Genomic DNA, 17201 nt, shown 5'->3' on the forward strand with positions numbered 1-17201 from the left:
TCGTTTGACTTTTGGCTTATTTCTGGCCGATCTTGCCACCATATCACGTGGTCGAGGACGGGTGTGAGAGTGCTGCTGCCGGAAAAATGAAGCACAAACATTTTTACGTTATTTCTTTGTTGTAAAATGGCCCCACAAAACAAGCACACAGCACAGAAGCTTTGAGACGTGAAAGCACCAGGGCAAAAGATGCTGCTAACCATCTCTATACGAGTTTTGTTTTGTGATTCTTGAGATGAGGAGAGATTCGAACGGGAATGCGAACTTCCAATACCTGCCTGGGAGAAAGGTGTGGATCGGGAGTGAAAGGAGAAAGGGGGAAAGGCGACGAGGGTGGGTTCCCGTGGGGGAATAAATAATTTCTTGTTATAAAACTTTGTATTCGTTTATTCGTCGTGTTTTTCGACCCTACTCCTGTCTGGCACATCATCATCTGTAGAAAAAAGGATAGAGCGAGAGAGAGAGAGAGAGAGAGGGAAAGAGACAGAATTGTACAACTGATGCTGTGATGTTCTGTTTGTTTGAATGTTTGCTTCACCCGGTTCCACCTTGTACCCTCTGGTTTCGTACTTTAGTTGAATATTTTATCTCATTTCATTTCATTCCGTTTGTCGTTTCGGTCTTTATTATTTGCTTGTGTGTTTTGCTTCGCACATCGCATTCGGTGTGCTTTTTTTCCATCCATCATGCATATCATGTATTTATGGCAGAAAGCACTTACCATGTTTCCATTCTTTCCCTTATTTGGGGAATGTTGAACCCTTTTTCGGGTTCGTCTCTAGTTGTGCTGCTCACTGTGTGTCTGTGGTGAGCTGGTTTTATTGTTTGCTTTTTCGCTGTTGTTTCGCTTGTAGTTTCTTGCTGTGCTGTGAGAGCCCGTGTTGTTTTAGGATTATAGAAAGCAATTTAAAGTTTTATTATTTGAAAATTATTAAAAGTTTCTTATTTTGATGAAACAAAACTTATAATTTAATTTTATAAATTGTCAAATTTTTGCTTTTCTGCGCGCGCATATTCAAAATCTCATCTCGCAATCACACAGCTTCTTCTCACTGTGTCTCACCCACTCGTTCTCATCACTACCACTACTGTTTCCCTTTTTTTCCCACCACCGGTAGAAAAATCCATTCCCATTGCGGGCTAATTGCATGTTCGCAAGCATAAACTACCCATCCGAGAACCGTTGGCTGAGCCAAAACAGGGGAACGATCGAGCATCATCGGGTACGACGCCACACACACACACACACTCGAGCATGAGATGAGCATAAAACTCACCCCGAGAGCAGGCAGGCGAGCTGTAGCGGTGAGCCAACCGACAATAGTGTGCGGCGTCTCCCTTCCGCCCCACCCCAAAAACTCTTCCAGAAAGAGAGAGAGAGAGAGCAGTTCCCGATAGCATCTTAAAGTTACTTACATCCGTCCAATCCGGGACGTATTTTCTTCTTATATGTTAGCATATAATAGAAGCAATAAAATAGAAATAAATTTATAAATTAATAAAACGCTGCGCAACCGCAGTACGGCGCTCGGCACAATCTCGGCACGTTCGGGACCGTTCGTCCGTGTTGTTTGTTGGAAACATCAACGGCAGCAGTCGTCGTCGTCGTTGTCGACGGCTTCTTCATGTCGTGTGCTTTAGCAAAGAAGTATGCTGCTTAGGCGACAGCGTATGGACAGGGAGGTTGCGCACTAAGCAGAAAGGTCAACAACAGCTCTCTATTGCTGCTGCTAGACGACCGAATCGTTACCGGTAATCTATGTATCGTAGCCCAACTCTCGGTGCTACATAAAATCGGCAGCATAAAATCTTATGCTGGATTAGAGGTATGGTTTTGGAATGATGTCGGGACCGTGGAGTACATTTGCTGCTCTTGTTGACACTTTCCCCGCTCTCTCTCTCTCTCTCTCTCTCTCTCTCTCTCTCTCTCTCTCTCGCGATTCCTCCCACTCCCCCTCGCGCAAAATGATCTCATGAGTTGGGTTTTCCTCTCGCGAGGCTCGCGGGTAAATGTGCGGGAGCTCATCACCTGTTCGCTCTCACGCGCTGCGGTGAAAGAGCTCACTCTCGATATGTCTCGCGCGCTGCTACCATATGTTTTGCGCTTCTCGTTTTTTCCTTCGCTCGGCTTCTGTTTTGATCGCGCTTTTCCGTAACCACGTGCCAGGGGTTGAAGGGGTAGTTGCGGAGGCTGACTTCTACACACACACACACACTCTTACACACACAGATGTAAAGGAAGGACGAGACTCGGGATTTAATGCTCTGAAAATTAAACGTTACCGCTCACGCACACACACACATACACACACACGTTCATGAGCCGTGGGGTATTAATACCACTACCACCACCACCACCATCACTCAACGGAATGGGTTTTTTCCCGACACAAAGGGAAAAATGAGAAGGATTTTCCAACCCATCGTCATCATCCTCCAAGTTCCTCGCCCCGTAACGACTGCGTCGCAGATATAACATAAAAATAGCAATAATTATACTAAAAGTTGAAATATATGTATTAAATTTTATGTCCACCCCCCATGTTCGCTTTTCTGTTATAACCTTCCCCGGGATTACGGTTTACGGGTTTCACCATGCTGGCAAATGCCATGTTCTCTCCCCTTCACCAGGCACACACCCCTCCCAACGCCCCCGGATCCACTTACATTCCCTGCCGGGTGTCTAGTGTGTGTGTGTGTGTGTGTGTGTGTATTATTTGATTTTCCCTCAGCACACACACACACACACTTTTCCCCGGTGCGCCGGTTTTCCCATTCCGCTTCGGGTACTTATTTTGTTATTTTCATTTTCTGATTTTACTATATTTCTTCGGATAGAGGGAATTCTATTTTCACAAGATCTAGATTACGGCCCTTATTTCGGGCCCTTCTTTCCACGGGAAATGTATACTTTTGCACAAGTTTTGCGCTGCTACTCCATTTATTTGCTTCCCACCACTACCAACACCACGGCGCTCCTCGGCACATCCCTTGGTCCGAACCTGTAATTCCCTACCACGGTTTTGTATGTACTACTTGGTAGTTATGTTCGTTTGTTAAAATGCTTCCTTCCGACAAGAGGTATACCAATATAACAGTACGGTACACACACACACAGGGTGGTTCGGTGTGTTATCATTATTTTCGATGGCTACGCGATCGTAAGAGAAAGATATGGAACGCGGGAGTACAGGGATGGTTGTATGGATTTGACATTGTTATAATGTTGTTTACAGGCTTAGCAGGCTGGGTTTTTTTCCACCTTTCCTTTTCCGCTTTCGCTATTTGCGTAAGAATTTACGTCCTTGCTTACGTGTTTCTGCTGATTGTTTCTTCAATCTCCGCTTTGCAACAGGGCAGTTGTAGCACCTTCCACTGTGCTTGTTAAACATTCTTTTATTTTATTTTAATGCTCATCCCCCTCCAAAAAAAGACCGCCACTTACTCCGCCGCCACCGCTCCACCTTATCAGCTAAGCCTCTTCAGCAGCACCATTACCATTCACCGATAATACCATGGAAATCGATCGCACAAGTCGTGAATCATTCATTAGTCCCCGCTTGCGCTTGTTTTGTGGCGCTTCCCGACCAACGACGACGACGGAAGGGCATGACATTTGCATTGCAGCATTGTGTTTTCGATGTATTTTGCGATACATCGCAAAAGGGGCGCGCGAATCGCTATGTGAGCATGGTGCAAGTGGTTGTCCAGGACAGGAGCGCGGACATGAGCGCCTGCAATTTAAGGGTGAGGGGTGATGGGGTTTGTCAGTGTGTATTCACACACCGCGCGGAGCTGGCTGGCAAATGCAGAACAGCTTAATGAAGCAATTAATTTTAACCCACGGTGTGCGGAGCCCCCTTGCCGAATATCTTCCCCGACTTCTTCGCACCTGACAGTCAATACTGATGCAAATGATTATGCGTCTGTCGAATGATAATACCTTCGACCGAAGAGCCATAGTAAATTGTGTAGCCATAGTAATGGTTTCGAAGATGTATTTTAGATAACGCACGGTGTGGAATTACTTCCACTTTTGATATTTAAAACGTGCTATTAAACGAGGGAGATGTTTGTCTATTTTCCGTCCATCTCATCCCATGATCGTGTGCATGGACCGCTCTCGACCACCAGATGGTTGATGTGTGTATGGTTTTGTTTTGTGGGGCGTTTGAGTTCAAGTTGAACAGGATAAACCTTGTGTTGTATTAGAAATGCTTCCTAATTTCTCGATCAGCAAGCTGAAATCGAGCCGAGACAATAAAACCCAGCACAGTTTGCAAAAGTTGGAGAAAGTGTGAAGAATTCCTGATCGATTGAATAGAATCCTGTAAATGGCTCTGGACAAAAAGACAATATAATTTTACAAACAAGTCAAAAACATATTTATTGTGAGGTTTACAATGAGTTTGTTTGAAGGCAAAAATCTAGACCATACCATTTAAATAAAGTTATAAAATAGAACACTTTTAAAAGCTTTGCTTTAGACAAAGCAATAGTAATTTATCTGTACACACTAAGTTATCCCCTATTGGTGACTCCTTTCCTACGTCATGACATATTACGAATGTAAATCCTAGGACACACGATCCCGAAGATATTATTGCCCTGCAGAACAGAAATACAATTCGAAACGAACGGTTTAGCTGGAGCTACATCCAGATGAACATCATTTTCCATGAAACTCGTGCAATGTAATGTTATGCAAATGTGAGATACAATGTCACATTGTTCCCCCGTTGCGTACCTTCACCCTTGCGTTTGTGCCCTGTCATCGGGGGACGAAGAAGTGAGGTGAAAGAAAACGGAGAACTCTGAGTTCTCCCATAAAAGGCACTCGGGGACTACGAGGAACGGGTAAAAGACTTTACTTTAGTAGCGTGGGATCTGATTTATGTTTTTATATTATTGCTTGCATGTGCGCCTGCATACGAAACAGGCTGTTAATTCCACACCAATCGTTATCACCTCACCATCGCGCGCGTTCAGCTCAGTTCTATTTCAAACGGAAAAACAAGAAGCATCTTTGTTAATTCGGGAACGAAAAAGTGTTTAAAAAGATCCTTCAGCATTTCTTCGCGCAAAATGCGATTTACAACAAAGCAGAAGGAAATGATTATTGTGTGTTCCTTACACAACGCCAATCCAACCAGCGCAAGCGGGAATAAAGCCATACGCGAAGAGTTATGTCTAGTCATTTATTTATTCTATTATAACCCAAATACCATCTGCTTCAACTACGCGCTACATACAGTGTGTGGAACGTTTGCAGATAAACAGTGCTGCGGGCAGACACAAGAAATGGAAACAAAACAAACGCAACATATTGCTGCTCACCCTAATTTTTCTCCGGAAAATGAATTAAAAACAGAATGATGAATATATAGTACCAATCAAACAGTCGTTTTTCTCGTTGCTGCACTCTTGTTTAAATCCGTTTCGTCGTGTCTTACATGTTAGAAATGTTGCTGGGAACTTTCTTTTCGCTATTTCACGCACATCCTTCCATCCGGTTGGTGAGAAGATTTTGCAACAGCACACAAAATTGCAGGATGTGCAAGGGTTATGCTTTCTGTTACTACTGACGCGAATATGCAACGGTGCAACCCTTTTTCATTTAACAACTCCAAAAACTACCCTTTAAAATTTGTGAGGAAAACGCGTTGTTGCGCAGATTTTCATGGCGCAAAAGTTAATGTGAGTAAGTTGCATTTACATATATATCAGATGGACGATAATGGCGGCCAGAGTGACTTACGGATAAACTTCATTAAGATTGCTTCGTATATGCGCGATAAATGGGGTGAAGCTGTAATAAAACGCATAATTTTAAAAAATATTTTCCCAATAAAGGGCTGCTCAACCTCTCAACCCCTATTTTAAATAAATGTATTCAACGCTTAAACAAAATGCCTTTTGCTGCAGTAGAATATATTAATATTAAAAAAAAAGATGATTTCGAATCGGAGAATTCGTCGAAATAATATTTTCTGGTAAATTTATTTTACATCTTCCCCCCCCCTCTCACGTCTCATCCATCCATCCAGTTCCATCATGCGGCCGTGTATTTATAGCCAAAACAGCCAAACGTTTTGGGTTTTACAGATCAATCAATCTTCACACCGCTACACATGTGCGTTTTCTGTTGGTTTAATTTTACAATAAATAAGAACAAAAAAAAACCTTCCCAAATTCCCACAAATTTCAACTCAAAAAAGCCGCCCACAACCGAGGTTTGCTTTTTTTTTCGAAGAAAAGAAAAACATTTAAAGTTTTATAACCGAAACAACCGCAGATGATTTTAGTTCACAAAACCACGATAATTCATAGCGCGCACAGTGGGAATTATAAGGTTTAAAAAGAACTGTTCGAAATCGAAAATAATTAATCCTTCCTTTCTGTTTGTTACTTGGTGGGCAGTTTTAGTTGTTCGCGCTGTGTGCGGCGTGTGTATAAAAATAAGCGGGTTTCGAAATGACCGATTAATAATAGAGGAAGGTTCGAACATTCGCGTACACTTGGACGTATACGCAACCAACACACACGCGCGCGCGCGAGACCGCTCATGGCCATAAACACGTTTCGCCCTTAAGCTTTTGGAGTAAAGCTTGATGAGAATGTTTCGGTTTTACAGTTTGATCTGCTGTTTCCTCGAAACATACATTGGAAAAAAGGTGTAAAAGTATTTATCTTTTCCGATTGTGGTTTGATGCGGCAACGAAATTAGTTGGTTAGCTTCTTTCTTCCTTCTAATGCTTCCAGTTCTTACGCAAGAGTTGTTCGGGGTTTCGCGTGTTCCCCCCCCCCTTCCTTCCCATTGCCGAGCCGCCGGTCCTGTGTTTGTCTCTGCATCGTAATTTAACTTAGAGCTTAGATTTTTCTTAATTTCTCGATTCTCTTTTAGTGTACCTTGAATGCGAACGCTAAGTGGCACGGAGAGGACACTCAAAGAAACTCAAAGATAATAAGACAGACAGGCAGCATCATCCCCCTCCCTGGGGGGGTTGGGAGGGGGACAGGTAGTAAAGAGGGCCTTCCCCGTGTGTAAGGAAAGGTTGAAAGGAATCTCTCATCTCTTCGTACAATAATAATAATACACCCATTGTATTGCCAGATGAAAAGTAAGCGAACAAATAGCGGCAAGAAGCAACATAGTATCGAACCACCATCACCAATCCCGGCTTGTGGAAAGAGCAAAAACCCCGGGAAAGCGAAACAAGTAATAGCTACAACGCACACCGTATAGAGTGTGGTTCCTGCCATCGGGATCGGGACACACGCGGGCTAATGGGAGAGGGGAAACAAAAAGGGAACGAAACGACGAATAAAGAAATATAATAATACATGCCGTATTCTTTTTCTAAATATAATTCCTTCCCCTCTACTATACATGTTTGGCTGCAATGCATAAATCCTTGTGCGTATATGTGAACCGCGCGACGCTAGGGGGAAGCGCGAGTGAAGCAGGGTAAAGAAAAAACAAGAAAATTAATAACAACAAGGATGGATGCTAATGCCGTGTGTGTGTGTTGTGTTTTGTCCCGGAGAGTTCGAATGGTATGAAACGAGCACAAACAATAAACAGCGAAACGCTGGGACATTCACACGAACACGGAACAGAAAGGGAGCTAAAGTATGAAACGTAAGATAATAGTAATGGTATATTAATAGTTACATCGTGTGTGCGTTAAAGGCAACGAAAAGACAAGGGTGTGCCATCATCATAAATTGCTGGATGGATCCGCTGTAGTAACACACTCCTATATATACTGTTATACGCACTTGAAACCCATCCAAGATCCCTGCACAGGGAGACCGGCTCTGAACCACGGACGAATCACTGCGAACAAACGATGAAACGGATGAATTAAACAAACAATGCAGCGAAGAGAACAACGAAGAGAATAGTTCGTTATTTTGCTTTCTTTTTACCCATGTAAATCATTATTTATCTTTCTATTTTGTGTAAACCAAAGCGGGCTTTCCTTTGGTGCGTATTATTGTAAGTTTTTGATGGAACAAGACGATCCGATCCTCCGGCATATGTCGTTATGCTAAAGTGACGAAACAATCGGTACCGTTTGATGGTTAGTGACCCTCTTGATGACGCGCCAGTGAGAAGAGAAACATCCGCGTGCGTGAGCCATCTGCATGAGAGTGAGAGCCGTATGGTGGTGGTAAACACACTGCCTGCAAACTGCCGGTGGTGTGCATTGCATCCATTCAATAAATCCATCCTTTCCACCACTGTGCACCTTCCGGTTGGGTGGAATCATCTGTGGGAGAGAAATGGTTCCCTTTTTTGTCTTCTCCAAGGATAACCGGAAAGGACAGGTAGCAAAACAACGGTGCGCAACCCCTGTTGCTACAACGTGTATCGCAATGGTGAGGAAAAGTATTGCAATCGTAGCATACGCACAGTGTGCCCAGGCGATGGACAAAACTCACCAGAGAGCTATTTATTTACTTCGAGTGGTATGCGTGTACCGCTAGCACCCTCCGTTTTGCTTCCTTTCGGAGCAAAAGCAGTATATGCTTTCTCCTTCTCTCACTCACTCTCTCTCTCTCACGCGCTCTCCCGCTCTCAGTTACTCCATTTAGAAAAATGATAGAAAGAGCTTACTTAGTGCGTGTTCGTGTTTTGCGAAGAGAGTAAACCAACGGAGTACGATTCCCGATTCCAGCTGGCGGCGGTCCGTACTCGGTCAAATTGTTCTCTCCACAGCAGAACGCGTTTGTCTCTGGTGCGGTACGGTTGTCGCTTTGCGTTACGTTTCGTACGATTGCTCCTCTGAAAGCGTGTGTGGTACGCAAGGATTAATTACGCGACGCGGGGAAAGACATCGCGTACGGGTGTGTGTGTGTGTGTGTGTGTGCGCGGGAGTGTTGTGCTGCAGAATAGCATGATTTGAGCAATGTGAAATGTAATTTTCGAATTTATCGATCGATTTGCTTGCCAACCGGTGTGTGTGTGTTTGTTTGAGCTCATTTGTTTATTGTGCACATCCGGATCAATGCGATTAAGTCGAACCTTTTGTGCGATTGTGTACCAAAACACGGGACACGGTGACGGGGCGGAAGGCAAGAGATGTAGCAAATGCGATATCTTATCTTGTGGGTGGAAGGATTTGATAATCCTGGGTGATTTAAAGTGCATTTAAATTAAGCATTGAGGTTGATTTCAAGCAAACTCCTCCATCGCCAAGGGTGGAATGAAATTAGTGCAACCTCTCCTACCCGGGCACCGAAGTCGTGTGTTTGGTCTCTGGCTGTTGGATGATTAATCGAACAGGAGACACGTACGTTCACAGCGAGAAAGAGAGAGAGAGGGAGAACGCAAGTGCAAACACAACCGCGGAAAGGAGGAACGTGTTATGCAAATGTTCCTTGTGCACGAACAGAAAGGGAATAGGAAATGATTTCACTACTCGAATGGCAATATGTATATACACAGTCACAATTAACATCATTGCCTTTCTCCATTCCGCAATACCCACCACCACCACCACACCCCCCACGTAGGACAACGATAAATGCTAGAGTTTAAAATTACCCACCACAAATGGGAATGCAATGAATGAATAAACAATGACGAATGTCGAGTGTGCGTGTGTGTGCCCAAGTTTTGAGTGGTCCTGTTATGACAGTTGCACTCCATCGATTCACACTGTGATGTGAATAGTGCTGGTGAATAGGAATGCGTGCAGGATGGGGTGGGCAGGGCAGAAGAAGGGGTAAGGCGCTACTAACACGTTGCAGCGATCCCCGTGTACGTGTGTGTTTGATGGTGTTTTAAACAAATACCACTCGTGTTCGTTCATCAAACGACCAATTACACTTGCAACCCAACTGCAACCGTTCCCCCCGTGCACTTTTTGACAATTGGGTGTGTCTGTGTGTGTATGTGTGTGCGTTTGTTTATTTTTTTTTTATTAATTCTCACTCAACTGACAGGTGCGTGAGCGCGAGCGCGGCCTACTACTGCAATTGTGAAGTGTCATTTCCCGCACGGTTCGTCCTTTTCGTCCGCGCGTTGTAAACATTGTGGGTGCGCCAATATCCACCACGATCATCATAGTTTACTCGATCCCGATGTGACATCATTTTGTTGTGTGTTTTATTGAGCAGCAGGGCTATAAAAACAAGACAATCGTGGTGCTGTTTGATCGAATAAATCTCTCTCTCTCTCTCTCTCTCTCTCTCTCTCTCTCGCTTTCTCACGCACGCACGCTAGATTTCGGTGGCTTTAGTGTCGGTTGATGTTTTACTGCCGGATGGCTTCCATTCAAATAACACATAATCTCGCTCCCTTCACTGCTCTCCTGACCCAACCACCTTCTGCCCTTTTAGTCACATCACGAGCGTAAAGTTTTTATTCGTTTATTTCGACCGCAAGTTGCGACATCGGGCGGGATTCGTTCGACTTAATTTTTCTCTATTCAATAGATGCAGTTTGCGGGCATCATCATCCCCACATGATGCAGGATTGGTTCGCATAGTTTCTTATTGGGCCATTTTCATAAATCCATTATAAATATTATATATCCCCCGAGTGAAACGAGCGCGCTCGTGAGTGTGGATGTGTATTTCGCCCTTTCACGAACCGAGGACCGGTTTCATGGTTTTAAAATCGTTAGTTATTTAATTTTAATGTCCATTTTTTTATTATCACTAACGAATTCCACCTTATTAATAAAAGGTCGATGATCAAAGACATGTGTTATGCGTTTGTACGATGCTTTTTGTAATTCAAAACGTCCATTCAATGGACAAAAAAAAACTAAAAAACAGGCCTAATAAGCCTCGGCTGAGCTTATTTGCGCTGATGAGTGGTGGTCGGTGCGTGTGCTTGGGGGAAGCGAATGAGAGAAATATTTCCACAAGCAAAGAAACTTAAAACCTCATCTCGTCTCATCACAACCGGCCTGTGCCGATGTCGGGATTACTTTTCCTGTTGTTTGTGAAATAATATTCTTTGGCTATTTATTTATGTTAAAAGCTTGTGCTCCGTTCGGTTCTCCACGTGTGTGTGCGCGAACGTGATGGCTTTTACATTTTATATTTCAACTTTTATCTTATTTTCTTTACCCTTCGCTTCCTCCTATTCCGCTCTCCTCTGTTCGTCGCTCTGCATTGTTCCGTGGATGGGTTTTACGCTGCTGGATGTGCGTTTGGCCATACCGAAGACGATTGTTTACATTCCCACCCAACACACAACGACACACAGGCGCACAAATAAATGGGCTTTCGAAAATGGGAAAAGATGTTAATGTTGAGACATAAAATTTTGAAATACCAGTGTTATGAATTCTATTTTCATTTACATCGCATACATTTGCTCTCTCTGCCTTCCCCTTCCGCCCACCCATCGGGGGTTCGTGTTCGTTTTGTTGTTCTCGCCCGTAACAAATAGACAGGTTTAAGAAATCGTGCTTTATGTGTAAAAGCGAAACGTGTGATGATTTGCTAAATGCGTTAATGAACTGTGTATTAAACAGAATGTATCTCTTTTTTTTTGCCTCGTGTGAAACGGTTTATTATTATACCAGTGCTCCCTTCCAATATGCTGCTTGAAGCGTGAAAAAAATCTGTGAAAAAGAGTGAAACACTTGTTTAGTTTAAGTTAATCAATAGGCAACAAAACGGAAACATTAAGCACGATACACAAAATGATGGAACTACTGCCGGAACTAACGATGATACCATCGTTATCTCCGCCGTTCTTCAACCTGCTGCCCGCTAGCGCACTGGCAGCGAACTATCAAACGTCACCGAAATCGAATGGTCGCAGTAGCCATGGTTCCAGCGATGTTTTGGAGGTTCGTTCTAAGTACCAATGATACAGTGCAAGCCGCGTATCATCATCGCGCGTTATGTCAAGTCATGAAGTTAGCAAAAAACATTCTCCACAATTCCACTTACATCATTCTACGTACATATATAATTATTGTACTATTGCAGATTGAAACTAACCGTTCCACTTCCACCCACTTACTTTCATTGTAGAAAGATGAAAAGCTGTGCGATTACTACCGCCGGATGCCGGTGCTGTACGACAAAAGCCACCCGCACTACAAGTTCCAGTCGAAGAAGGAAAAGGCCTGGCGCGAACTGAGCCGGCTGTGCGAGATGGATGTGGAGCAGTGCAAGAAGCGCATGACCTACTTCCGGTGCCGGTTCACGGTCGAGCGGCGCATCATGAAGAATGGCGTCAACTGCAGCGAGTGGCCACTGCTCGAGAAGCTCAAGTTTCTCAACAAACACATCAAAATCCGGAGACCGCGTGCACCGAACGGTGAACCGGACGACACGTAAGTTATTATCGGTGGTTAAGCATAAACTCGCCAAAGAAATCTTAGAACTCTGAGGGCAGTGCAATGTTGCTGCATAGCAATCATAACATCACTTGATCCTCATTGAACAAATGAAACACGTCGGGGGGAGCATGTGGGGACACAACGCATCTCGTCCACTATGCGCGATAGTGTTGTAACAGAACCATTTACTTCTCGTCCGGTTTTAGGGGTAGACGCTTTGCCGTACTTCAACAACAATAAAGTGGATCGCATACATAAGAACGGAAAAAAGACATTAGGTCGAACACATTCTCTTGTAATGTTACCGTAATTGCTATAATATGGTAACGATCGTTTGGGGTTGATGCATGTTTCCTAATTGTATGCCATGATGAGATAATTCCCCAAGCACGTAAAACGACGCATAACTCAATATAATTAATAAACATTAGCACAAATTAGGTGTGCTCAAACGGACGTTTGGGAAGAGCTTATATAAACGAGCAGCAAAAGAACGAAGAATCATTGGATTAAAATATTTCATCTCTTACCTCTCTTTTCGGACCTCTTTTCGGACCGCGCACACACACACACACAGAGATGCAAACGAAGATCGGTAACTTTCTACACACTTTACAATCCATTCCGCCAACTAATGACTTTAAGTGCTGACCGTGCCACAGACCAAACCCGGGGGCCAACGCCCATTTTTATGCCCAGCCGCCGGACCGGGAATGATGTGTTTAAGAATAAATTTATTTCTTTGAAAAGTAAATTAGAAGCAATAGAGTGTGAGATGTGAAGATGTTGTTTTGTTATGCTCGTCGTCGTGGTACGACGTTTGAACGCGACCAATATGGTTCTAATTTAAACCAATCAAAAGCACGGGCTGTGAGAGAGTCACGCTTCGGTTACAGGCGCGATTTGTACTATGGTGTCTTGTATGATTCCTTCAGACATTCGATTGGTCACAATGCGCGGTCGGAGAGAGCCTTTCAGTTGGAAGGGTCGGCATATGACTGGGGGTAAATTGTGGGGAAAAAAGATGCTTTGAAAGTATGCACTTGTAGTTATGTCCGAGTGGTGTCATTTCGCTTTTTCCAACATTGTGCAACGTGTCAGCAATTGGAGTCTATTAATAATTTAAAGACACCATCAGAGACAGCAAAATGTTCGTGGATTATATCTTATCTGGAGTAACTATCACTTTGAATATTATTAAAAACAAAAGCATTACAACGTTAACCATTATTAAGACGTTACTAAATTTAGATCGTTTAGACAGCAGTATTTTCAAATGATCAAAACACTAGGTGGATTGAAGCGTTGTATATTCGTCTATAAAGTCTATACAAGCTATCAACTTTACTGCTGATTCTCATCAACTTACGCAAAACCTCTTTAGTGACGAGTTTGGGCAACTTCAAGATCCATCATAACTTCCGCCTGAGCAATATTCTTAGTGACTGCTCCGCTTCACTGTCATACAATATGTCTCTACTGCATGGAACTGGAGACCATTTGCTGTTGTTAGTTCTTTCAGCATGAACTGAACTCCATTGGCAATTTCCGGCCAAAACGTAACATGAACATCATGTGATCAAATGAAGGGTAAAAACCCCCGATTTGGACATGGAATCTCGCGTGAGCGATATGTCTTACTGAAAACAACCGTTGGGATTTGCTTGGACTCAGCTTTGACACAAGTTTTATCGTGGAGTGCGTTTGGTGTCTGATTCAATGAACCCTTCGTCATCATCCCATCTTGTATCAGATCAACTTGTGAGTTGTGGCACTTCTCTATTTTTTTAGCATACATCACAGGTTTAACATCTTTTCCACAACATTTCCTCTCGAATTCAATCAAGAGTGGTTTTCCTGCACGTGACGTATCTTTGAATACTGACGATGGTCGCGATAGCTATTTTGAGGTTAGAATATTCATCAGATTATGAAGATCGTCCCTTCTGCGCTAAAGGTCTAAAGAGGTTTCGTTATAATCTATTTATTTAAACAATTTTAGGTAAAGTTTAATAGTTGCATCAAATTGTTAATTACTAGAAAAGCAGGGACAAGCATTAAGACTTATTTGCCTACGATAAGATATAAGACAAGTCGTACGGAGTACTTTCGGAAGATTTCGCATAACCTTTAACTAAACCCCCAAAATATCTTTTTAATTGGTGTTAATACTATTCATTTATCTTGTATTCTATTTTCTTGCTTGTTACAGTGATGACGAGACAAACCCAATGAACATTCTGCGGAAGCGGCAGCGTGAACAGCAAGAGGACGTAAAGGACGATCTGCACGCCTATCTCGACCTGCAGCAGATGGCAGTGGCGGCCCAAAACTCCCAAGCTCAACTTCACTACCAGCAGCACCTGAAGCTGCAGGGCCATGGTCCGTTCGGTGCACCGCCCGGTGCCGGCTTCCCGTCCGCCCACGATCCCATGTCACTGCATCACCTGCAGCCACCGCACCCGCACCAGCGCGACCACCAGCTGCCGCCACCGCACAGTAATCAGCCGGGCGGTGGCGGATCTTCGCAACCGGGCGGTCCACCCGGCCAGCAGCAGGTGCCTCACTCCACGCCACTCGGCGCCAGCCATCACCATCATCATCCGTTCGGGCGAGGTGGAATGCCGGGTTCGGCCGGTGGTGGCCACCATCAGCATCACCATCCGCATGGACCGGGCGGTGCGTCCGGTAGTGCGGCTGCGGCCGCTCTGCAGCACGGTGCGGGTGGTGGTGGCGCCGGTTCCGGTCATCCGCATCATCACCAGCAACCGACACCGGTCGAGTCGCCGATACCGGCCGCCATGTCCAATGTGGAGGTGTCGTACGGTTTGCCGAAGCGGGCACGCGTCAGCTACGACGGCGACGAAGCCTCGCTGTCCAACTTTAACCTCAACCGCACGGTCAAGTATCAGAACAATCTGGAACATCAGGCCCACCTGGACGAGCACGGTGCGTACGGGCTGTACGTGGGCGAAGTGCTGCGCAAGCTACCGGAACGAATATCCTCGCTAACCTCGCTCAAGATCATGCAGCTGCTGTACGAGGCCCAGGTGCAGTCATTCGATGCCGCCCCGCCCGCCACCCCAAAACCCTCCTCCCAGTCGAAGGTTGGCAACGGCGAACAGCAGAGCAATGGTACGGCGGGCAGTGGAGCGGGTGCGGCAACTTCTTCCTCCGGCAGCCTTCCGAATGGTGGTGGCGCCACCAGCGTCGCCTCGTCCGAGGGTGGCCGCCAGTCGACGGAGAGCGCAGAATCCATGAGCAACAAGGACTAGGCCATAGCCCTCCCGTCCACTGCCGCTTGCCCACCACCACCTACCCCGTCGTCGGCGTCCCTGGTGCACTGGTGGTAGTGAACGTAGGTCGGGCCCACTCGACTCCGCCAACCCCCCATCATGGCTTCTCAATGATAGATCGGGAGAAAAGAAAAGGATCAAACCATGTTCCTCACATTAGAGGCAAACGCGCGCGCGCCCACAGCTATTATTTCTGTCATCATCAACGTCATCCAGCAAACACGTCCGTGTTCCTCATTGATGAACGCTCCCAACCCCATCACCCACTAATTGTAATGATAATGTAGCTAAAATATTACTAGGCAGTGTTTAGTTTCGTTTTGTGTAGTTATAATTGTACTTTCTAAAGTAAAACAGTTTATTTTTTATATGAGCGGGACGACTCGAGACGCCCGGCGGACAAACAGCAGAAAAGTGGGCACACGGGGACGTATCGTTCAAATTGTGCTAGCCATCTCCATTCATCCAGTCATTTTGCATAAATGTCCTATGCGCCCCCTTCTCCCAGTCGGCCGGTTTCGGTGCTGTGGAAGCACCTGTAGCTGAGCGCTGTGTTTTTTTTTTTTGTAGAACAACAAACGTTTCCTTCCGCAAGTACTAGATGGTTTAGTTCATCTAGCGCTCGCTAGATGTCGCCGTCTGCGTTTTGTTTGTATTTTTGTTGCATTTTATTTTGCAGTTTGTGCAACCGGATTTTAGCGTGTAATACCTAATGGACGATCAGATTTAGAAGCGCTCGAAGTGCTTTATTCTCCTCACACAAAGGAAATACGTCTACATTTCTCAAGGAACGATGAACAAAAATATTGGACATTTTAGCTTCTCCTCTCCCATTTGCGCGAGGGCGTATCATGTTTCACCTTCCCGTTCGAATGTTTCTGCAGCAGCAAGGTGTGGAATGTATGTGCAAACGCAGAGTCAAACGCAGTAGTTTCTCGCTTTTGCATTTGTGTGCAACGAAGGCCCAACTGTTTTGCGAACCTCATTTAAAGCGTTGGTCAGCGCACACTCAATACCCCCAGCGTACAAGATCGCACAAGCTTTTTGGCAGAGCATTGTTGGGGCCTTGTGGCGCTGTGTTTGCATGTGTGTATAACTTCGAGCGTAATATATAAATATGAATATAAACCAAGAAAACCAATCATACCTTTTCTGTCCTAGGTTTAGCCAACGAGTAATGTATGTTGAAGGCAAAACTGTAAGCATTATAATAACTCGAAACTATGGAAGCAGAATGTGTGTTTGTAGAGCAAGGCAGCGAGAGAGAGAGAGAGAGAGAGTTCGTTGGTGTGGTTTAATTTGGAAGATAAGAAGCGAAGGAAGTGTACGGTAGGCTCAGCAGAAGGTATATGCGTATGCTTTGCGAGAAGGCAAACAAATAGATGAAACAAAGAAAAACACTAAACAGCAAACGTAATACAATAAATGTTTCAAAACATCATAAAGTATGCAGTTTTACTTGTGTCGTTAATTATTTTGTTATATTACTAAGATCCTTTCGAATATCACCGTCACATTTATCTACCAAAATGTTTGGTTTCAGATCCAGGATGTTTAGGGAACGAAAATAAATGAACACTGAACACAA

General features: G+C 44.6%; 1 protein-coding gene across 2 annotated transcripts in view; it reads left to right on the forward strand.

The window, feature by feature from the left end:
• Positions 1-17053, forward strand: part of LOC128303710 (putative uncharacterized protein DDB_G0291608) — a 73814-nt gene extending 56761 nt beyond the window's left edge. Inside the window, exons 1-4 of one of the 2 annotated variants that reach the window (XM_053040760.1) lie at positions 8880-8924; positions 11550-11819; positions 12007-12311; positions 14530-17053. In XM_053040760.1, coding sequence (XP_052896720.1) covers positions 11670-11819; positions 12007-12311; positions 14530-15592 — 1518 coding nt within the window. In that variant the 5' untranslated portion in view covers positions 8880-8924; positions 11550-11669 and the 3' untranslated portion in view covers positions 15593-17053. Of the gene's footprint in view, positions 1-8879; positions 8925-11549; positions 11820-12006; positions 12312-14529 lie in introns of those variants that run through there. The other variant, XM_053040759.1, reaches the window with a different exon arrangement.
• Positions 17054-17201: the final 148 nt, after the last annotated feature.

Source organism: Anopheles moucheti, chromosome 3 (genome assembly GCF_943734755.1).
Source record: "Anopheles moucheti chromosome 3, idAnoMoucSN_F20_07, whole genome shotgun sequence".
Taxonomy (NCBI): domain Eukaryota; kingdom Metazoa; phylum Arthropoda; class Insecta; order Diptera; family Culicidae; genus Anopheles; species Anopheles moucheti.